The 18693-nt window shown below is 45.7% G+C and overlaps 1 protein-coding gene across 1 annotated transcript; it reads right to left on the bottom strand.

Annotated features, from left to right (window-relative positions):
• Positions 1 to 1179: 1179 nt before the first annotated feature.
• On the bottom strand, positions 1180 to 15147 carry TBC1D25 (TBC1 domain family member 25). Its single transcript, XM_083718957.1, has 6 exons — positions 14880 to 15147; positions 11262 to 11371; positions 10176 to 10330; positions 8475 to 8599; positions 7872 to 8060; positions 1180 to 7632 (listed from the first exon to the last, which is right to left on the bottom strand). Exons 1-6 carry the CDS (start codon positions 14961 to 14963, stop codon positions 6268 to 6270), a joined length of 2028 nt encoding a protein of 675 aa, XP_083575083.1. The 5' UTR covers positions 14964 to 15147; the 3' UTR covers positions 1180 to 6267.
• Between the last annotated feature and the right edge of the window lie 3546 nt (positions 15148 to 18693).

Here is an 18693-nt window from a genome sequence, read left to right on the forward strand (position 1 = left end):
TCCATAAAGAAAGAGTGTGACCTGGGAATGACTCAAGATCTGAGGCAATATTCTAGCTACACATTATATGCACTACATCGTGTTGGCATATAAGCACACAAGGCATTCCTTGTTGCCAAGTTCTATCTTAATCCCATTCTGAGAACTAGAAGCATTTACACCAAGGGTAGGAAACCTGTGCTCCTTTCAGGTATTGTTAAGACTCCAACTCCCAAGAGCACCAGACAACATGGCCAGGAAGGATGGGAGTTGTAGTTCAACACCAGGAGGGTACCACACTGGTCACCCCTGGGTTACATGCTTCCCACCCTTGATTTACACAATCACTGTTATGGAATGAAGTCTTCCTGAATCAGATTCGACACAGTTCTTGGTGGCTTACCACCAGAAGTTCATTTAAGAACTTAACAATGACCTTCTTGATGTTAAGCGTCCTTGTTCCACTGTTCCAAGTAAAGCCCATGTCTTTTGCAGATACATAGCCTGTGTTTCCCAGTGCCTAACACTTCCTCCTAACACTGTCTCATCCCCACAGCAATCTCTATTTAGCTACCCTTCCATGCTTACTCTCTTTGCAGTTGGCACTCAAACAGGTTTTTCCTAGTAATGCACGGAGTACTATTGTTTCCCTAAGCAAATTCACCAATAAACTGTAGGTGTTCAGTTAACTATGATAGATTCTATGCAAGTTTAACAACACTGGCCTTTTGTTCCTTATGGTTGCAATCCAGTCCAGTATCAACCACAGTCAAATTATTCTCCCGCAACCCACAGAATCTAGCAAAGTATTTGCCATCTACAAAATATAGTTTCGCTGCCGGCAGCTCAACTCTCCAGTTACCAAGCTTGTATGGATATACATCAAATATTGAATCCTTCTTGGATAGGGTTGCCATGTTTGTCACTGCCAAAAGATCTGTAGCTTCAGTGTTGCCTATGGCATTTCTGCTGCTTGAAGCAGGCAGCCGAAAGGTGCCCTCCAACACACCATGGCCAATATTTTAAAGTCTGGTTGCACCATTCAGACACCAATTCCTGTCTTCATCCATCCGACAGATAGATTCTTTCCACTTCCTGTACCACTTCAGGCAGGTCACTTCACCCTGTTGGAAGGAAAAGCTGGCTCTGGTACTTTTAAACAACTGCACGACAGGAAGAAATCCAACAAGTAACCTAAAGTGCAATTATATAAATTACTTGGAAGAAGTTTATTCCATGTAAACAGATTCAGCTTTTCTTGGTACAGATTTTATTTTAAAAAAGAATTTCCCCATTTTGACTTTTAACACAGGTCCACATTTTCTATCTGTGCTGTTTTACTGTGTATCAACTTACAATATGTTGTCTACCAACTGTTCACTCCTTCGTCTCATCACATCTCTGCCTGTGAGCCTCTAGGGCTGGAAACCTGCTGGTTTCTTTCCAACACCATTATTTCTGTCTGGGCAGACCAGGCACACCAAAGCAGCTCTGAATGAAATCAGCAAGCAGCACTGCTTTATTTAGATTTCCATTCCTTTATCACATCAGCTTTAAAACAAAGAGAGACAAAAGTGCCTGAGGCCTTGAAGAAAAAGGGCCATTTGAGCTGAATGATTACACATTAAGAGGGGATCAAAAGTGGAAAGAAGTTGCATACATATATGAGACAGAAATGTTTTAAATAAGACGGACCCGTTCAAGCACATAGCACTATGAATGCCACATCTCATGAGAGGGAGGGAGATTGTGGGATGGGGGAGAGATTGAACTCCAAAGGCGAGGGCCTCGCTTCTTGCCACCCAATCTACTTGCTGTTCCTTTTCAGTTCATTTGTAAATTGGGTTGGCTGGAGGGGACTCCTTGACCCCACTGGACCCCATTTGGAGTCAGCAAAGCTATGAAGAAGAATGAAGCAAACTTGTCCCAGAGGCATAAACATAGGCTGGACTCTGAATGTAGGCGGGACATTGTTAAAGGCTTCAAGAGCTACAAAAGAGGGGCTGGGTTAACAAGAAAGCAGCTCGTATGCTTCCATTCTCTCAGCAGGTGAACACAAATTTAAGCTTCCAATTTAAGATTTGAAAATATACAGGATAAACAAAACATTTTGGTGTTGCTGGGAGAAAATCAAAATGGCACTCTACCTCCTATTTGTTGAAAAGGGGAACACAATCAACTGAGATTTTTTCTCATGAAAGCCACACAGAAGTCCAATTCAATACCCCATCCCTTGTAATCCCAAATCTTCTGCCTATGAACATTATTGGATACCCTTATATCTTGAATTTTCACTCAAATAATTTTGAACAAGGCATTTCTTCGGCTGAAGTTCTTTGAATAACTTTGTTCAGGGCTGGTGGGAAGCCTATATAAATTATCCCACGAAAAATAAAAACCAGGCCAAACATGTGTAGTGGGACGCTGGCACAAACAGTCCTCAAAGACAGACAGCCCTCATCCCAGCCCCCCCAAAAAATAACCCCCGCCAAAAAGCTTGCAAAATAAATAAGCAGCACACAACTAATATGAAGGCAGTGTAAAAGCACACACTTATAAATATAACACAGAGCAACAAGTTTGGATAAGGTAGAAGTCTTGTTCCAATGGAATTTGACCATAAGCACCAAGTGCAGCAAGAAGGCTCCAAAGGTGGAATAACGGAAAACGGAGTTTACGTCACAGCCTGTGAAACTTCTGCTTGGCTTCCAATGCCAGGAAGAGGCAAGGTACAATGAAAGCAGAAATTAGGGGAGTGAGAGATGGAGTTTAGCAACGTGCCGTACCCCTGTGATAAGCAAGGCTGCCCCCTAGTGGATTCTCAGAAGCAGAGATACAGCCATACCTGCTGTATATCATCACTACCCTTTATTAATGAAGGAACTTCTCCTGTGCAGGCTTCATGGATGCTAACAGGAGCTGCACACAAAAAAAGAGATCCTGGTTATTTTAGTTAGGAAAGCTTCCCAGTGGACTACAACCCATGAGTCAGGTCTTTCTTCCACGGGGCAGCTGCCTCATGGCAAGATTCCTTTGCTAGAGGCACACAGAGGGAACAGGAGGGGTGCGTGGTGGTGGCAGAAGTAGGGGAGGAGGGAGAGAAGAGCGAGGAGGAACAGGGGCTCAGACAAGTGTGGCAAGGGGCCGTCTCCCAATTCCCAAAGCAAGTAATATCCAAGCACACCTTAAAGCTACAAGTAATGCTAATTAAGCAACTTCCCCTTGTTAATAAACCAATCACGTTTCCAATGTCAGTTAAAACCATTATATTATTCAGGTAGTTGATTCAGTTCCTCATGGTGCAGTATTGGGGGGGGGGGGAGTGAGGCAGGCAGAGGAAGACAATCATCCTAAAACCACCAGACTTTGAGGACTACAATCCTGAAAGGAAGTTTTCTGAGCATGGCCAAAAGGTCGGGAGCTGATGTGCATCCTGTCCGCAATGTAAAGGGGAACTATGTATCTTGATTATAATGTAGGGACATCCTGGAAGTTAAATAACCAAGGAGACCTGGTTCAGACACAGTGACTCCAACAGCATCCTGCAGGAAGCAAGCCACCGTATTGGGGTATGTGTCTATGAACCACCTTTTGCAAGCCAAGCTAGACACTCTGCATTCATCCAGAATAAACTTCTTTTAAAAAATAGGACAATATGGGACCTATGTAATGGATATAGCTCCAAAACTGGTTATTCTACCTTTCCTTGACCTCTGTTCTCAATAGGATTTATGCCTTCTGATTAATTGTCTTCACCTCTACTGCCATCTGCCATCAGTGTCAGTACGGAAGGAGTTGGTGAAAGGGTGCAGAGAGCTGTACAGACCTCCTCCAATGTAGCTTCATTGTTTTAAACTAAGCTACAGCTCCTTCTAGTGGACATTTCATTAAAAGAATGAGCTCATGTCTTTTAAAAAATACAGATAGATAGGACTTGCAGTTCTGCATCTCACCCCCCCCCCCCAAATGAAGTACAGATGCCTCTGTGGCACTAAGTTATCTGAAGTCCCTTTTAATTAGCCCTTCTTTGATTTTCTCTTATTGACTTTGATGGTTCTCAGGTTGTTAAAATTCACCCAACTCCAACCAATCAAGAAAGGAAGCTGCTTAAGACCTCACTGCTGATGGCAAGCCTCATTTGTGGCCTCTGCCGATTTCTGCTCTCGGCCTGCAGAGATTTAAAAGCCCATGTTAGTGCAAAGGCTGCTCTGGCTAGAAAAGATGTGATGGCCTGGGACGCTTCACCTCATTCCCACCTTCCAGTATATCCTTTTTCTAAGCCAAAAATTTTCTAGTCTGGAGAAGGAATTTAATGTAGTGTTATGGCAATCATTCAGTTGGTAGGACAGAATGACCCTTCTCTTCTACCCTCCGCATGCTGTTCTGGGGATTCTCCTGACCCCTCAGAGCAAATTTCAAGGGGTGTGGAGGAGGGAATGGGAAGCTCTGTTGTGCAGGCAGATGTCCTTACGCAGGTTTCCACAGAACTAGTTAGTTGAAACCCACCCTGGGGATTTAAGCCACAGCAAGCAAATGAACACATGGAGGAATGGGGGGGGGCAGAACAGGGCACACTGTGGCACCCCCAACATTAAGAGAGAGGGGGGAGGGGGGAGTCTCAAAATAATTTGCCACTGAATCTAGGAATTGCACATCTAAAATGGAAACTGAACCCTAACACTGGAGTTAAAACAAATGAATGTTTCCAATGGCCTTTAGGGACACAGTTGAGACCATTTTGCTCATCTGAAGCAGAGTGAGCCAACAACAATGTACCTTTTGGCAGGAAAAGTGGTGCTACTGACTGAACAGTATTCAACACAGTCTACTTTTTGTCCTACCTACGGCATCTCCCACCCAGTCTGTTCCAAGGCAGAAAGGTAGCAGCACAGCCTATTCAGGTATCAACCCTCAATAATCAAACAGTTTTAATACAGGGTCACAAGTGATTTGGTTCCCAGTTTAACCTAGAAACAGCAAGAATGGAGATTCAAGAATCAAAACACTCTTTCTCTATCAAGAGGCAAACACTACTACCATTTGCTACTATTTGACTTCAGATTAATGCATTAAGATTTGAAGCAGCTTGAGTTCTCTCTGTCTAATGATACAGAATCTGTTGCTACATGTTCCAGCGCAATCCTGCCCTGCAAGCTAAAGATGCATAGAGAAACAATTGTCAAGAATTTGGCAACCTGCGTTTAAATAAGAAAGCCAGTTAAAGAGACTGGAAACAAAACCCACCTGACCAGGCAATGGCTGTTTTTACAGCAAGCAAATCTTGGATGATACATCAGCTGAGGAGAACGCTAGTTAAGAGAAAGTGTGTGAGCCAGAGACAAGGTATTACTTACCCAAGAGCAAGATCTATAAGGGCACTGTGGCATCAAGACTCCATCCAACTCTCCCAATCCACTCTTTTACTAGACTCTTGACTCCCTATGAGTATTTAATTCACAAAAGACCACTGAGATGGCCCAATTTTAAAAAAGGACAACCTGTTCGGATTAAAAATCGGCCAGTAAGGGCAATGGGGTGTTACAAGTCCACTTTTAAACACACCAAGCATATTTTTTCCAAGGCTACGAGTTCAGTTCTTAAAAAGCGCTTTCAAGCTAAAACAGAAAGGCAATACTAGAGGAATGAACAAAATTATAGAGAAAATAAAGTGCTTTTAAAAAACCCAAATGGGCAAAAACATTTGAATAACTCAGCATAAAAGGCAAGTTTTTGCAGAGAGGCGTATGTGCAGGGAAATTAAGGTCATGTCAAGATTCAGCATTTAAAAATGCCTTTGGCAAACCTGCCCAGAACGGAAGAGACCAGCTTACAGAAGGGTCAGAAATCAATCTTGATTGCTTAGTGACCAACATTCTAAGGGGGACATTAGTAAGTGGGTAGATAAGAGGAGGAAATGCATGTCAAGTATTGACTAGGAGGAGGGAAAGGGGCTAACAGAGTGTAAAACCTGGCTGCTCCAGGGTAGATCTTCCTAGGAAGATAATTAGCACTTGGAAGGGTAGGAGGCACAGGAGATAGATGGAACATCTCTGCCAAGATATTTGCACAAAGAGATAGATAAAAACAGAGTACATTTGACACAGAAGGTGTATTGAGTGGGACAATCCAACTTAGCCGCTCCAGGCCACCTCCCATGAAGATTACTGTAGAGCTGAGACCAAGCCGGATTACTCATTGTTCACCCTTCCACATCAGTGCTTGCACCATAATGGCAGCAGGGAACCAGTCCCCACATGTCAAGAGAAGAAAAGGGGTGGGGGGGTGGGGTCACAACGCGGCAGGAGATTCAGCCGCTGCCTCATCACCCTCTTCAGAGTCCCAGACTTCAGACTGCAGGTAGTTGGCAAAGAGGGCCTTGGCGCGATGAAGAATCTTGTTCAGGTTGTGACGACGGACCAAGCGGTCAAAATGCATGGCCAGCTCATTGTAGTCCATGTTGTTCTTGATGATATGGTCTCGGTGCTCCAGGAGGATGGCGAGGCACAGGAAGAGCACAAAGGGGTTGCCTCTGCCAAACTCCTGCGGGGGTGGCAGGCTGACTGCAGCAACAGGAGAAGGAGCAGCAGTTCCACGGGAGGGAGAGGAAGGGGTGTGAACCACAGAGTCCCCCTTCTCCTCATCCGACTGGCTTTCCTCATTGCCGTTGGTTGAGGAGGAGGCTGAGTCTCGAGAGGGTGGAGTCAAGGCCCGAAGGGATGGAGCAGAAAAGGACTTGGCCACGTTAGTTGTCTGGATCAATGGATCCTGCTCATTGCTACAGTCCTCGTCCTCTTCTACTGAGCGCTGAAATCTGGGCAATGGGTCATCCTCTGAACTGTCCTCATTATGAGTGCTGTAATACTTGAACTCCCCAAAGCTAGACTGTTTCACTAGTGTCTTTTCATCAGAAACTGCCCCTTGGCAGGCTTGGTCCCCAGCTGCCTCAAAGCTGCAAGCTGGACGCAACATGTGTCTCCTTCGAACAGGCTGGCTGCTGTCTCCGGGCCTCGCCGGCGGGCCCACCAACTCCACTTCCTTCTCAGGAGGGTCAGGAGGAAAGGAGCTCCAGGTGACCTCCAGCATGCGCAAGGCATCCTCAAAGGCAAACTCACGCTTGAGTTCCAGCAGCAGCCAGCGATAGCAGAAGAAGAGGTCATCAGCGCCCCGGGAGAGGAGGTAGGAGTAGAACTCTGGGTCTGAATGGCGGAGGAGAAGCTTGAGGTGGGAGAACTTCACCGACATGACTTCACCATCCACCTGGAAATTGCCCTCCAGGCGTTTCATGATGCCACAGAAGCAGATGAAGGCATGAGCTTCGTTGTCCATGACAGCCAGAATGGGGGAGGCGATGTCACTCATGCCCTGGCAATAGGAGATTTGTGGGTGGGTGACGGCATAGGTGGTCAAAAGGTCGTGCAGGGCTGTCAGGTGGGGGTTGTCATCTGAGCCTGCGTAGTAGGGATGGGTGCGATCTGTTCGCAGAACGTCCTTCAGCACGTTGCTGCGAATGAAGTCCAGGTCCTCGGGGCTGGCGCGAGCTTCCCACTCCCCCTTCAGCTGCTCGTACTCCCGAGTCTTCCGCTTCATGTAATCCATGCGCTCCTGACCCGTCAACCCATCAGGATAGACATTTAGCAAGTATCGCCAAACCACCTGTGGGAAACAGGGAGGATGACTCAACACCGGAACAGCTTTTCCCATCAATGGCAACAAGCTGAAGGATCAGTTACAGGAAGACACCCGCCCTCAGAGCAGCAGACATGCATCCATGCCAAGGTCAAGACAAATGGCCTCAGAGTGGGAGCAAAGGGAAAGAAGCCTTGCCCTGGCCCCCTTAACCACATGCCTGTCTCTCGAGGCAGAAAACTGACCTCCAGAATCCCCATCCCCACCTTGCGTAGAGAGGGCTCAACTCCACCGTGGAAAATTCGGAGACGCAGCTCTGCAGGTCTTGTCAGCTGCCCTTCATGGTTCAGGTACGTGTGGAACTCGGAGTCGCTCAGCGGGGGCTTGAAAGGTTTGACGTCCTCGCCATAGGACCAGCTGAGTGCTTGTTGGACCTTAGACAGGGTCCTGCCCACCTGCCAATTGACAAAAGTAAAGCTGAGGTCAGAAAGTAACCTGTACACAATCATGCTCAAAAGAAAGAACTTGTAAGTTCTACAGCATGAGCTCAGTAACTTAAAACACAAAGGTAAGAGAACGGGCAAGCCGCCGCAGACATTGTATATACGTCTGTAGTTATATCTTGGCTTTAGGGTCACCTCTGTAGCTTAGGAGAGGGAGTTAATCTTCTGAGCCAAAAAAGCTGGTATGGAGACAAACTGGATCTTTTGTGGATCATGAATAGAGCTAGGCTGGAAGATAATGGAAGTTAGAACTGGTTTCTTTCCTCTGCCTCCTTCCATCCAAGGAGTTAAGAAGTACCTCCTGGATATTTTTTGTGTGGAACATCACATCATGAAAGTCAAAAGAATCATCCTCTTATGGCTTACCTGGGTGATGATGGACTGAGTGAAGGGCAGGGCTGCAGCTGCCAGAGACCGCTTCTCCACCAGCAGCAGGTCGGTACTGATCACATCCTTGGGGCTGATGATGTCCCAGTCTTCTAGCAGGGGGCCTAAGAGAATATGGCAATGACATGAGCCAACTCCTCAAGCCCTGTACCTGCCATTCCCTCACCACCACCCAGCATAATTTCACAGGATCAAATCTCACTGCATGTTGAGAAGTGCTACAGAAAGGACACAAACAAAATAATCATGCTGTGTATACCTCACTGGAGGTTCCATGATCTGTACAAATGATGAAAACAAAGTACAGTGGTGCCTCGCAAGACGAAATTAATTCGTTCCGCAAGTTTTTTCGTCTTGCGAGTTTTTCGTCTTGCGAAGCACGGTTTCCCATAGGAATGCATTGAAAATCAATCAATGCGTTCCTATGGAAACCGCCTTCAGACCAGGTCCGGGGGCAGTCTGTCCCCCGACCTCTTCTGAAGGCTGGGGGGGGGGGGGGGACAAGGGCTTTTCTTCCCACCCGCCAGCATTTTAAGATCGCCCCGGACAGCGGACTTCTCCGCTGTCCCGGGCCGATTTTAAAGCCCCCGGGAAGGCGGGGGGGGGGAGCAAGCGGCGGGGGGCGAAAGTCTTTGCTCCCCCCCGCCTGCCTTCAAAAGCCGTCCGGGATAGCGGAGAAACGCTTCCCTGCTATCCCGGACTGCTTTTAAAATGCTGGCGGTGGGGAGCAAAGCCTTTCGGCCCCCGCCGGCCTTCCTGGACCTCTTCTGAAGGCCGGAGGGAGGGGGAAAGGCTTTGCTCCCCACCACCAGCATTTAAAAGAGGTCCCCGGAGATTTCCCTATGGGCTTTCTTCTTGCGAAGCAAGTCCATAGGGAAATTCGTCTTGCGAAGCAACTCGCAAACGGAAAACCCTTTCATCTTGCGGGTTTTCCATCTTGCGAGGCATTCGTCTTGCGGGGCACCACTGTATTAACATTTACACATTCTTGCTTATTTTACATAATTCTGCTTCTGCCGTGAAGGGTCAGTTCTGCTTCTGCTGGATAATAATCCAGGATAATCACATGCTTGAAAACAATAATATGTATCAAAAAGCCCTAGAAATTTGCTTTGAAAAGAGGGATGGGTTACAGGGGACTGGATTCTACAGTCAGTACCAAATTCTGCACTTGCGTGTTGCAAACACAGAATCCACAAAGTCTGAAAAAAAGGTTTGGGCTGCTTTGCATGCCACCCATAAATGGGAGTGATCAAACTGCACTCTATAAAAAGGCAACAGAGTTCTAAAGTAAACTGAGAAAAACACAATAGCAAGAGTTGGAAAGGTATGTGGGAGGGGACACATAGTCAATCCCCCCTCTTCAGCCCTAAGATTTTTTCCCCTGAAGAGTCTCCAGTAAATTGATGCTTCATTTTGTACCTAAATCAACATCAAGTGATTCAATTCACTCCTTTCTTTACAGCAGCAATCAGGTAAAATTTCTACAAGAGAAAACAACACTGGCAGAGAAGACAAAAGAACTGAATTCCTTGGACATGTCCATAGCATAAGGAGCCAAGTGAGGACTTGAGATGGGACCAAGGGGTGAAAGGACTGGAACCAGGGCTCCCAGCTCTATTGTTCAGTGTGTGTGTGTGTGTGTGTGTGTGTGTGTGTGTGTGTGTGTGTGTTACTTACTATCCTCTGAGGGCTTGATGTCTATCTTGAGCTGCAAGTAAGGCTTGGAGGCTCCAGCAAAGGCCATGCCCAGATCCCAATCTGACATCAATGACAAATATGATTCTTGGCCTTGCTTATCTCGGCCCAGATAGCTGATGGCAAAATTCTTCTTCCTAAGGTGAGTAAAGACAGACATGTTCGTATTCTTTCCCCGCATTTAAAACAAGACACCTCTTTTGTTTAATGGAACCTACACGGCTGTTGTTAGAAAACAACAATATGTAGTCACAGTTGCTGAATATGTTTAGTTCACTGCAGGTAGGCACGGTACATACATGCAGTGGAGCAAATATATGCGCCTTCATCATTCACAACTGTACAAGAAGCATGTATGCTGCGTCCCACACCAAAACTAGATCTATTACATGTAAAGTGGTTCTCAGGACAAAGTTTCCTACTCTCTGTGTAGCAGACAAGCTGTCCAGCTTTATATACATGTGATGCAATCAGGTCTGGCTTACCCAGGACGTAACAGCTAAATCCCATCCAGACTTAGCACCTTGTTGTGCTAACATCTGGGGGTTTATCTCACTCTCTGCATGAGGTAATTGTTTAGTTCTCACAAGCAAAGAGGAAGGTAGTAAAATGATTTGTTGGATATTACCTTGTGCTTTTCAAATTACGATTTTACTGTAACTCTAAGTCACTACTGAAAACAGAAGCTGTTAATAAAAAGAAAGTAAATATTGTTCATGTTTATTTGAAATTACAGAAGACTGGTGATCCAAAGTTTAACCACTCTCCCTCTCCTTACTTATGAGGAGATCCCTTGGTATGAGAGGCTCTCCTCTGAACATGGGATCAAATCCGTAGCTTTCAGAAGATTTGATGTCAGAACCGGGAAAGGAATGCAAGGCTTCCTGTTCTCATGTCACTTTTACTCATGTCCGTTCAAACCTCATTCCCCTCTTAGATATGAAAACAGAAGCTCCATCTCTCAGCTCCACCTTGACTGACCCCATTTTCATTTAGTGGGAAAGTAGCAAGGGAGCTAAAAGTTGGGACCACCCAGTTCCATATTTTCTATCCTCTTCCCAGACTCACCCATTTAGGTCAAATGCCCTGATGAGGATGTGCTGCAATACATCCAGTGAGGTGATCTGTGGATCCACGGCGAAGGTACGGAACTCAGGTTGCAAGAAGCCTTCACATTTCTGAAAGGATTACAAAAAGTAAGCAGGACCAAAGAACCAGGCCTATAACTTGGAGCCAGCAGAGATCCAGTGATTTAGAGGTCGGGGGAAACAAGTTTAGAATGCCACCCAACTATAAACTCTTAATTTCCCTATTGGCAAAAATAAAAAGTTTGTCTTCAAATCTCCACACCACCAGCAACACACAATGCTTTTCTACCACAATGATACTAAGTTCTAAGGGGTCGTTCTACTCACAGTGAAAGCAGCCCTTTAAATGCTCTCTATATATACCAAACACATAAGCCTGATACTTTACAGACCAAAGAACAGATCCTTCCCCTAGGATAACCCAAACGAGAGAGGAACAATGAATGGTTCTATTGTTAGTGTATTAATACACAAAGGGGATAGTTCACTGACCATGAACTGATGCAATTCCATTTACATCAATGGAGTTACACCAAGCTTGACAATCTCTCTGACAAAAGTAGGCCTTCTGAAGTATATTGGTCAGTGCAACTTGCTTCTTATCAACCTAGACTTCATCAAGGGGAAAATTCAGCTCTTTTACATCAGATTTACCACTGGAAAGATTACTAGTGGGAAAGGTAGATCTCATACACAGGTGTGTTTCTCAATATTTTGTAACCAGGGATACTGGGGGCCAAACATGTGAGCTGAAACTTACAAAATACTTGAGCTATCGCTCAGCTATTGCAGTATCTACATAGCTACAAGGCTGGCAATAATCCTTCAACATCGCACAAAAGCAAACGGGTCCAAAATGGCTTTTGGCTACTTCCATATACAATGTCATATTTTCATGCTAACAGAAACAAGGGAGTGAGCAGATCTTAATGCAGTCTGGAGTATGGTCCAGATTATATTATTAACAAAAGGTTTACAGCCACAGAGAAATAGGCCTACCCAAGTCTGATGGGTGGTGTACAAATAATAAATTTATTATTATTATTATTAGCAAAACAGTGGCTTCCAATTAAAAAACTAACTGCACAACCCTAAGAATATTACTTTGATAATCCCACTGAATCAATCAACATACTTCCAAGGTGAGTAAACAAACTTTACAAGGAAACAAGCCAGTCAACTCAGTTGAACCTATCCCCAAGCATGCTTACATCAGTCTGCCAAAATAACACTTCTGACTAGTATAAAACCAAATACAGCGGTACTTCAGTTCTCAAATGAAATCCGTTCCAAAAGCCCATTTGGCTTAAGAAACATTCGAAAACCGAGGTGCGGCTTCCCATTGAAGAGTTTCTTGAACTCAGCAGAAGCCGTGTCACACGTTCGGGTTCTGAAAAACGTTCAAAAACAGAAACATTTATTTCTGGGTTTTGGGCGTTTGAGAACCAAAACGTATGACAACGGAGGTGTTCAGGAACCGAGGTTCCAATGCACTAATTACATTCCTAACAGAAAAATTTGAGAGGAGAAATATTTGCCCAAAATGTAATCTAAATATCTATATACTGTCAAAGTAACAGGTGCTAGAAACCTGACAAGAGAAGCAGGTGCAGCTACTGCAAACTGGACAATCTGAGTATAAAATATGTGTTTTATAGATCAGTGTGTTATAGATTATCTGTATCTGAAGGAGAGTGCATCACACGAAAGCTCATACTGAAAACTACTCAGTTGGTCTCTAAGGTGCTACATTAGAATTTTTAAACCCTTTTGGAAGGATTCCTTTAAAGACTTTCTTAGATCATATAACTTTTTTGAAGACTTGATTCTTTTAAGGGATTTTTTAGGTTTTTAAGAAGAGTCTTTTTAACTATCTTCTAAAAGAACTGTTTTAATTTATTTTGACTACGGCAGACCAACACGGCTACCTACTTGAATATAGATTAGTACAACCATTAGGGACAAAGTCATAGAATTGTCGAGTTGGGAGAAACCCAAGAGTTATCAAGTTGTCCTTATTTTGGAAAGTGTGTAACTGAAGGCATTCTTCTTGTGAAGAAGAAATCATCTCCAAACCTGTAAGCGGTTGTGTATAGTGAATCAACAATTGTGAACTCATTCTCTTTCTTCTTCTACGAAATGAAATACAGTTCCTTTACAACATTATTTTACACTCATAGATTGTCTGCAGCTACTATTAAATTTAGTAAAGTTTCTTAGAATAATAAAGCACTAAGAAGTGTGAATTCCCATTGCACGCTGAGAGCAAGTTAATCTCTTTCTCCACATCTAAGTTCCTAAACTGTCACTAATAACTGTGTAAAAGAGTCAACACACTACTTGTTATTTGTATCCACCAAGGAGGCCACTCACAATTTGACAGCAATGAGCAGTACATCAAATTGAAAGGAAGCGGCTCTAACCTTTCAAGAACTAGAAGTATGGCTACTATAAACAACTGTTTGGTGTGATGTCTGCATTGAAGTAATGACTTGTGTAAGTCATAGCTCTCAACTTTTCCCTTTTTTAAGGGAAATTTCCTTATTCCGAATACGATTCCTCACAAGAAAAGGGAAAAGTTGACAGCTATGCAGTAAGTTCAAAGGCTGAGCAGGAATTTGCCCCCGCTCAGCTCTAGCCCAGGAGTGGGAAACGTGTGGCCCTTTAGCAATGCCATGGTCCAGCATGGCCAATGGCCATGGGCCACGGGGGTTGTAGTTCAGCAGCATACCTGAAAGACCGCTTTCTTCCGTTAGAGATCCTCCCAGGCAGAGGGGAGTCTTTGGGTAGTTCCACTGCATAGTTGTCAACCTTTCCTTTTTTTGCAGGAAATTCCCTTATTCCAGCGCTGTTTCCCACTGCTTCCCACTGCTATCCTGGATTGTTAGATATCCCGTAGACTGTCCCCGGGACAGGTGAGGCTGCTGATCCCTTATTTTCGAGGCTCCCCAGGACAGGTGAGGCTGCTGATCCCTTATTTTCGAGGCTCCCCAGGACAGGTGAGGCTGCTGATCCTTATTTTCGAGGCTCCCCAGGACAGGTGAGGCTGCTGATCCCTTATTTTCGAGGCTCCCCAGGACAGGTGAGGCTGCTGATCCCTTATTTTCAAGTCTGAAAGTTGACAGCTATGTTCGACTGCCCTCAGAGGTTCAGCAGGTAGGTGGCCCAGGAGAGTTTTCTCTGCGGCAGCCCCGAAGTGGTGCAATTCCCTCCCCACAGAGGTGCACCTGGCACCTTCATTTTGCAGTTTTCGTGAAACGCCGAAGGCACACACATATATTTAGGAACCCCACTATGCTCTGTCTTACTCTCTGCTTTTGCCATTCCATCTTTCAATCTCCGCAGCCCCCCCCCCCCAGGACCAGGTGGCTGAAAGGGAAAGCGAGGAACCGAACTGTAAACCAAAACCCAGCCGTCAGAGGGCCGTAGGTTTCCCACGCTGCTCTAACCGCTACGCGGCACTGCCTGCCGTATCCCTCCTGAAACAAAGGGCCTCCGTCCCACAACCCGCCTCAATACGGAACACGGTTCCCCTCCGCCGGCCCCTGTGACATCAGCCGCCCTTCCCCCCGCCCCCGAGTCCCCTCAGGCCGCTCACCTTGACCCGCACGCGGACCACCTCGTGCTCCTCCTCCTCGGGCGCCCCGGCCCCGCCCCCTCCCGGCGCCCCCGCCGCCGCCATCCCGGCGCCCCCTCCACCTTCTGGCGTGTGAGGGCGGGGGGAGGAGGCGCCTCGCGCCGGGGCCGTTGCAGCCCCCTCCCCCTCCACGTCACGCGCCCGGCGGGGGGGGAGGAGGGGGAAGAGGGCCCCGCGCCGTCAGCCGCCTCGCTCCGCCGGGACTCCCGCGTCAGGCAGGCGGGGGGCAGGCGGACGGAGAGGCGCCGCTTCCATCACGTGACCTTCCCCCCCGCGCCGGCTACTTCCGCCCCGTCCGGCGCTGACGTCACCGCCCCGGCCTTAAAGGCGCAGAGCGCGAAGCTTCCTCAGGTGTTTTATTTAAGCGCGTGTCCGCGAGGAAGGAGGAGGCGGCGGTTCAACTCCTCCGCCTCTGCGGGGTTTTTTGCGTGGGTTTCCCGTTCTTTCTGTGCTTTAATCGCCTGAGGAACTGAAATGCGCAAGGTGGCGAGGGAAGGGTTAAGAAGAAGCGGCTCTAGCGACCGAAACAAAAGGGGGAGGAAGTGAGAGGACCAACCAATCAGGAAAGGGGCCGTGAGGAGCAACATCCGGGTCAAACGGAAACTAGTGCACGGCAATAGCCTTGTGTGAAGGGAAACAACATCCGGGTCACCCGGAGTCCACGTTCGATTGGATGCACCAGCTGCATCCGGGTCGAACAGGGACGCTCGTCCGAGCCATAGATACAAAAAAAGGAGAGAGGTGCCTACGTAGGGCCCCTCACTCCGGCTTCTGTGTTGCGGAAGCATCTTGCGCCACGGGGCTGGCCAAACACGTAGGGGGGGGGCGTGCCGTTTTGTTCATTGAAGCCAATGGGAAGGGGGCCGTACCGGTGACGTCACAATAGCGCGCTTGGGATAACGGACGGGCCTTTATTGCACCAGGATTAGTCTGTGATCATAGAATCTTAAGAGTTGGAAGGGACGCCGAGGGTCATTTAGTCCAACCCCCTACAAGGAATCTCAGCTAAAGCATCCATGACAGGTAGCCATCCAATCTCTGCTTAAAAACCTCCAAGGAAGAAGAGTCTACAACCTTCGGAGGATGTAGCAACACAATTGTTGATATATTTATTTAGGAAAATACATATATACTACCGTATCCTAAAGATACATCGCAACAATTTACAACAACGTAAAAACAAGCAGCGAATGAATAAAAAATTAGCATATATTAAAAGCAAGCCAGTAGGGTTGTGTGGGTTGTAATCTTAATTGCCTACAGAGGCCTGGCAGAACAGAAAGGCTTTTAGCAGGTGTTTAAAAGGTGGCACAGAAAACTGTTTTTTACCCCACCTTTGGTGAGGGACACCAGGCAGCTTACAAATAAAATAAGAGCATTAATAGAATTAATACTCTCTCTATTCTGTTATGCAAGATAACATCATGACAAGCAAGAGACCATGATTGCATCTGCTGTCCACTGGGAGGCTTTCAGCAGCTGGGACTCAGAGCTGGCTCTTATCATGAGCTACTGAGGCAGCTGCAGGTCACGGGCCAACACTCCTGAGCCTTGCAAAGGGAGTAGGTAGACAAATGAGCATTCTGATCAAGGCCTGTATTTTAAAATGAGCTTAAAGATATATTTGCAAATGTTTGTATGTTTTATGCCAGGCAGAAGGCCAGCTGGCTAAGGACTTTGGCAGATGTTTATACTGCTGGACAAGGGCACCCCTGATTTATAGCAGGAGCCAAAATTCTCAAAGTTGTAAAAGGGAATTATAGGCTGGGAGCAAATAGGTTACACTGACCCCACATATTACAGAATACAGTCAAGCTGCAAAAGCACTAATTAAGAGTTGGTAAATAGTAGGATTTATTGTTTAACAAAATATAATACCATGTGCTTCCCATTAGAGGCTTTAGCCACATTTTCCTAAGGTTAAAGGGCAAGAACTAATGGGAAAAGCAGCTGGCCAGGAAAGGGGGGTGTAAATTGAAGAAGTTTTACTTTAAAAAGTTATCTATGTTAATGTATGAGATTTGTTGGCTTAAATGTAATGATGCAAAGGATTTAGAAAGTAAGAAATGTTAGATTCTTATGTTAGATTCTTATTTCATTGATGGTGTGTGAGAATGTGAACCCAAGATCTCTGTTTAAGACAAAATGTAAGACAGAATGAGCATCTGTTTTAGCCATCTATTTTGGAATGGAGGGGTAACAAGGGCAAAAGGTGATCTGGTAATTAAGGTGCCTTGTTGAGGCAAATGTAAGATATATGGCTACTTGTTTGACATTTATGGATAGAAGGAAATATAGCTCTTTGTCTCCCATAAAAGGTAATAGGAAATGGGTGTATCTTTTATGATTGGTTCTAGCAAAAAGCCAATAGGAATTTCAACCAGGCTGATTGGACAGAGGCAGCCAAAGGAGGAGCAAGGGGGCTGGGTTGAGGAAATATAAGTGCTGGCCATCAGGGCTGGAGCATAGGCAGAGCTTTGGTAACCATATACCACTGTGCCTATCATTTATTTGTCTGACAAATAAATTATTATTTTAATTTCTCTATTGCTGTGTTGAATATTTCATTCCAGCTAAGCGTTAACCACAAGCAGGGTGCTACAGCATAGCTACTATGTCACTTGAAAACAAGTGATACTTCACTCTATCTTTTTAATACCCCTACCAGGGTTCACCGGGACGCAGGTGGCGCTGTGGTCTAAACCACAGAGCCTAGGGCTTTCCAATTGGAAGGTACCTCTCCGATAGGAAGGTAAACGGTGTTTCCGTGCGCTGCTCTGGTTCGCCAGAAGCAGCTTAGTCATGTTGGCTATCTGTGCACAAACACTGGCTCCCTCAGCCTATGGAGCGAGATGAGCACGCAACCCCAGAGTCGTCTGCGACTGGACCTAAAGGTCAGGGGTACCTTTACCAGGGTTCACCAAGGTTCACCTACTGCACAAGTGTGCATGGGCTATTTACATCAGCCTTTCCCCACCTCATGCCTTGCACAATGCCAATCTTCTTTCATCACTGGCCATGCTGGCTTTTAAAGCAGGGTGTTAGCATACTGACTACAGCAGGTTTGCTTTTGGAAAACTCAAAGTTTAATGAACTGCTTTATTTCGCAAAAGATCTGGATGTACTTATTGTAGAAACGCTCCAACTCAAACCATATTCATTAGCATTAACACTCTGGATAGGGAGTTGAGAGGGGAAGGAGGAACTGCATGTAAACACATGCACATACTAACTACTTTTTTGTGCGGCTATATATCTCTCGATTTCTCCAATTCTATAGAGCTTCATTACATTTTTCAGTTGGTTTCACCACCTAACCATTTAAGGCGGTGATGGTGAACCTTTTAAAGACCGAGTGCCCAAACCGCAACCCAAAACCCACTTATTTATCGTAAAGTGCCAACACGACAATTTAACATGTATATCTCATTTTTTTCTGTGTCTCATGTTTCCTCTTTGTGACTGCTGTTGTAATAAATAAACCTTCATAAACGTTATTACATTACATTCTTCATTAAATTATCTTTCCATTGATATGTAATTTTATGGTATAACTCAGTGCTTTTTTTCTTTTAAAAAATGTTTATGGGTACTCTTATTGTGACACAAGAAAATCACCACTGGGGGGGAAAGAAATACAATTCAAATTGGGGTAAGTAAATACAGTGGTACCTCAGTTTTCAAACAGCTTTGTTCTCAAACTACTTGGAACTGAACGCTTCAACCCTGGAAATGAGTGCTCCAGTTTTGGAACTTTTTTCGGAAGCTGAGGAGC

Source organism: Podarcis gaigeae, assembly GCF_964106915.1.
Source record: "Podarcis gaigeae genome assembly, chromosome: 17".
Classification (NCBI taxonomy): domain Eukaryota; kingdom Metazoa; phylum Chordata; class Lepidosauria; order Squamata; family Lacertidae; genus Podarcis; species Podarcis gaigeae.

Bases quoted from the DNA above. Each gene is read 5' to 3' on its own strand.
- TBC1D25 (XM_083718957.1), bottom strand. From the start codon at position 14,963: ATGGCGGCGGCGGGGGCGCCGGGAGGGGGCGGGGCCGGGGCGCCCGAG. The intron at 8,061-8,474 runs GTAAGCCATAAG...GTCAATTGGCAG, and splicing joins CTCAGTCCATCATCACCCAG to GTGGGCAGGACCCTGTCTAA. The intron at 7,633-7,871 runs GTGGGGATGGGG...TGTTTCCCACAG, and splicing joins TTGAGCCCTCTCTACGCAAG to GTGGTTTGGCGATACTTGCT.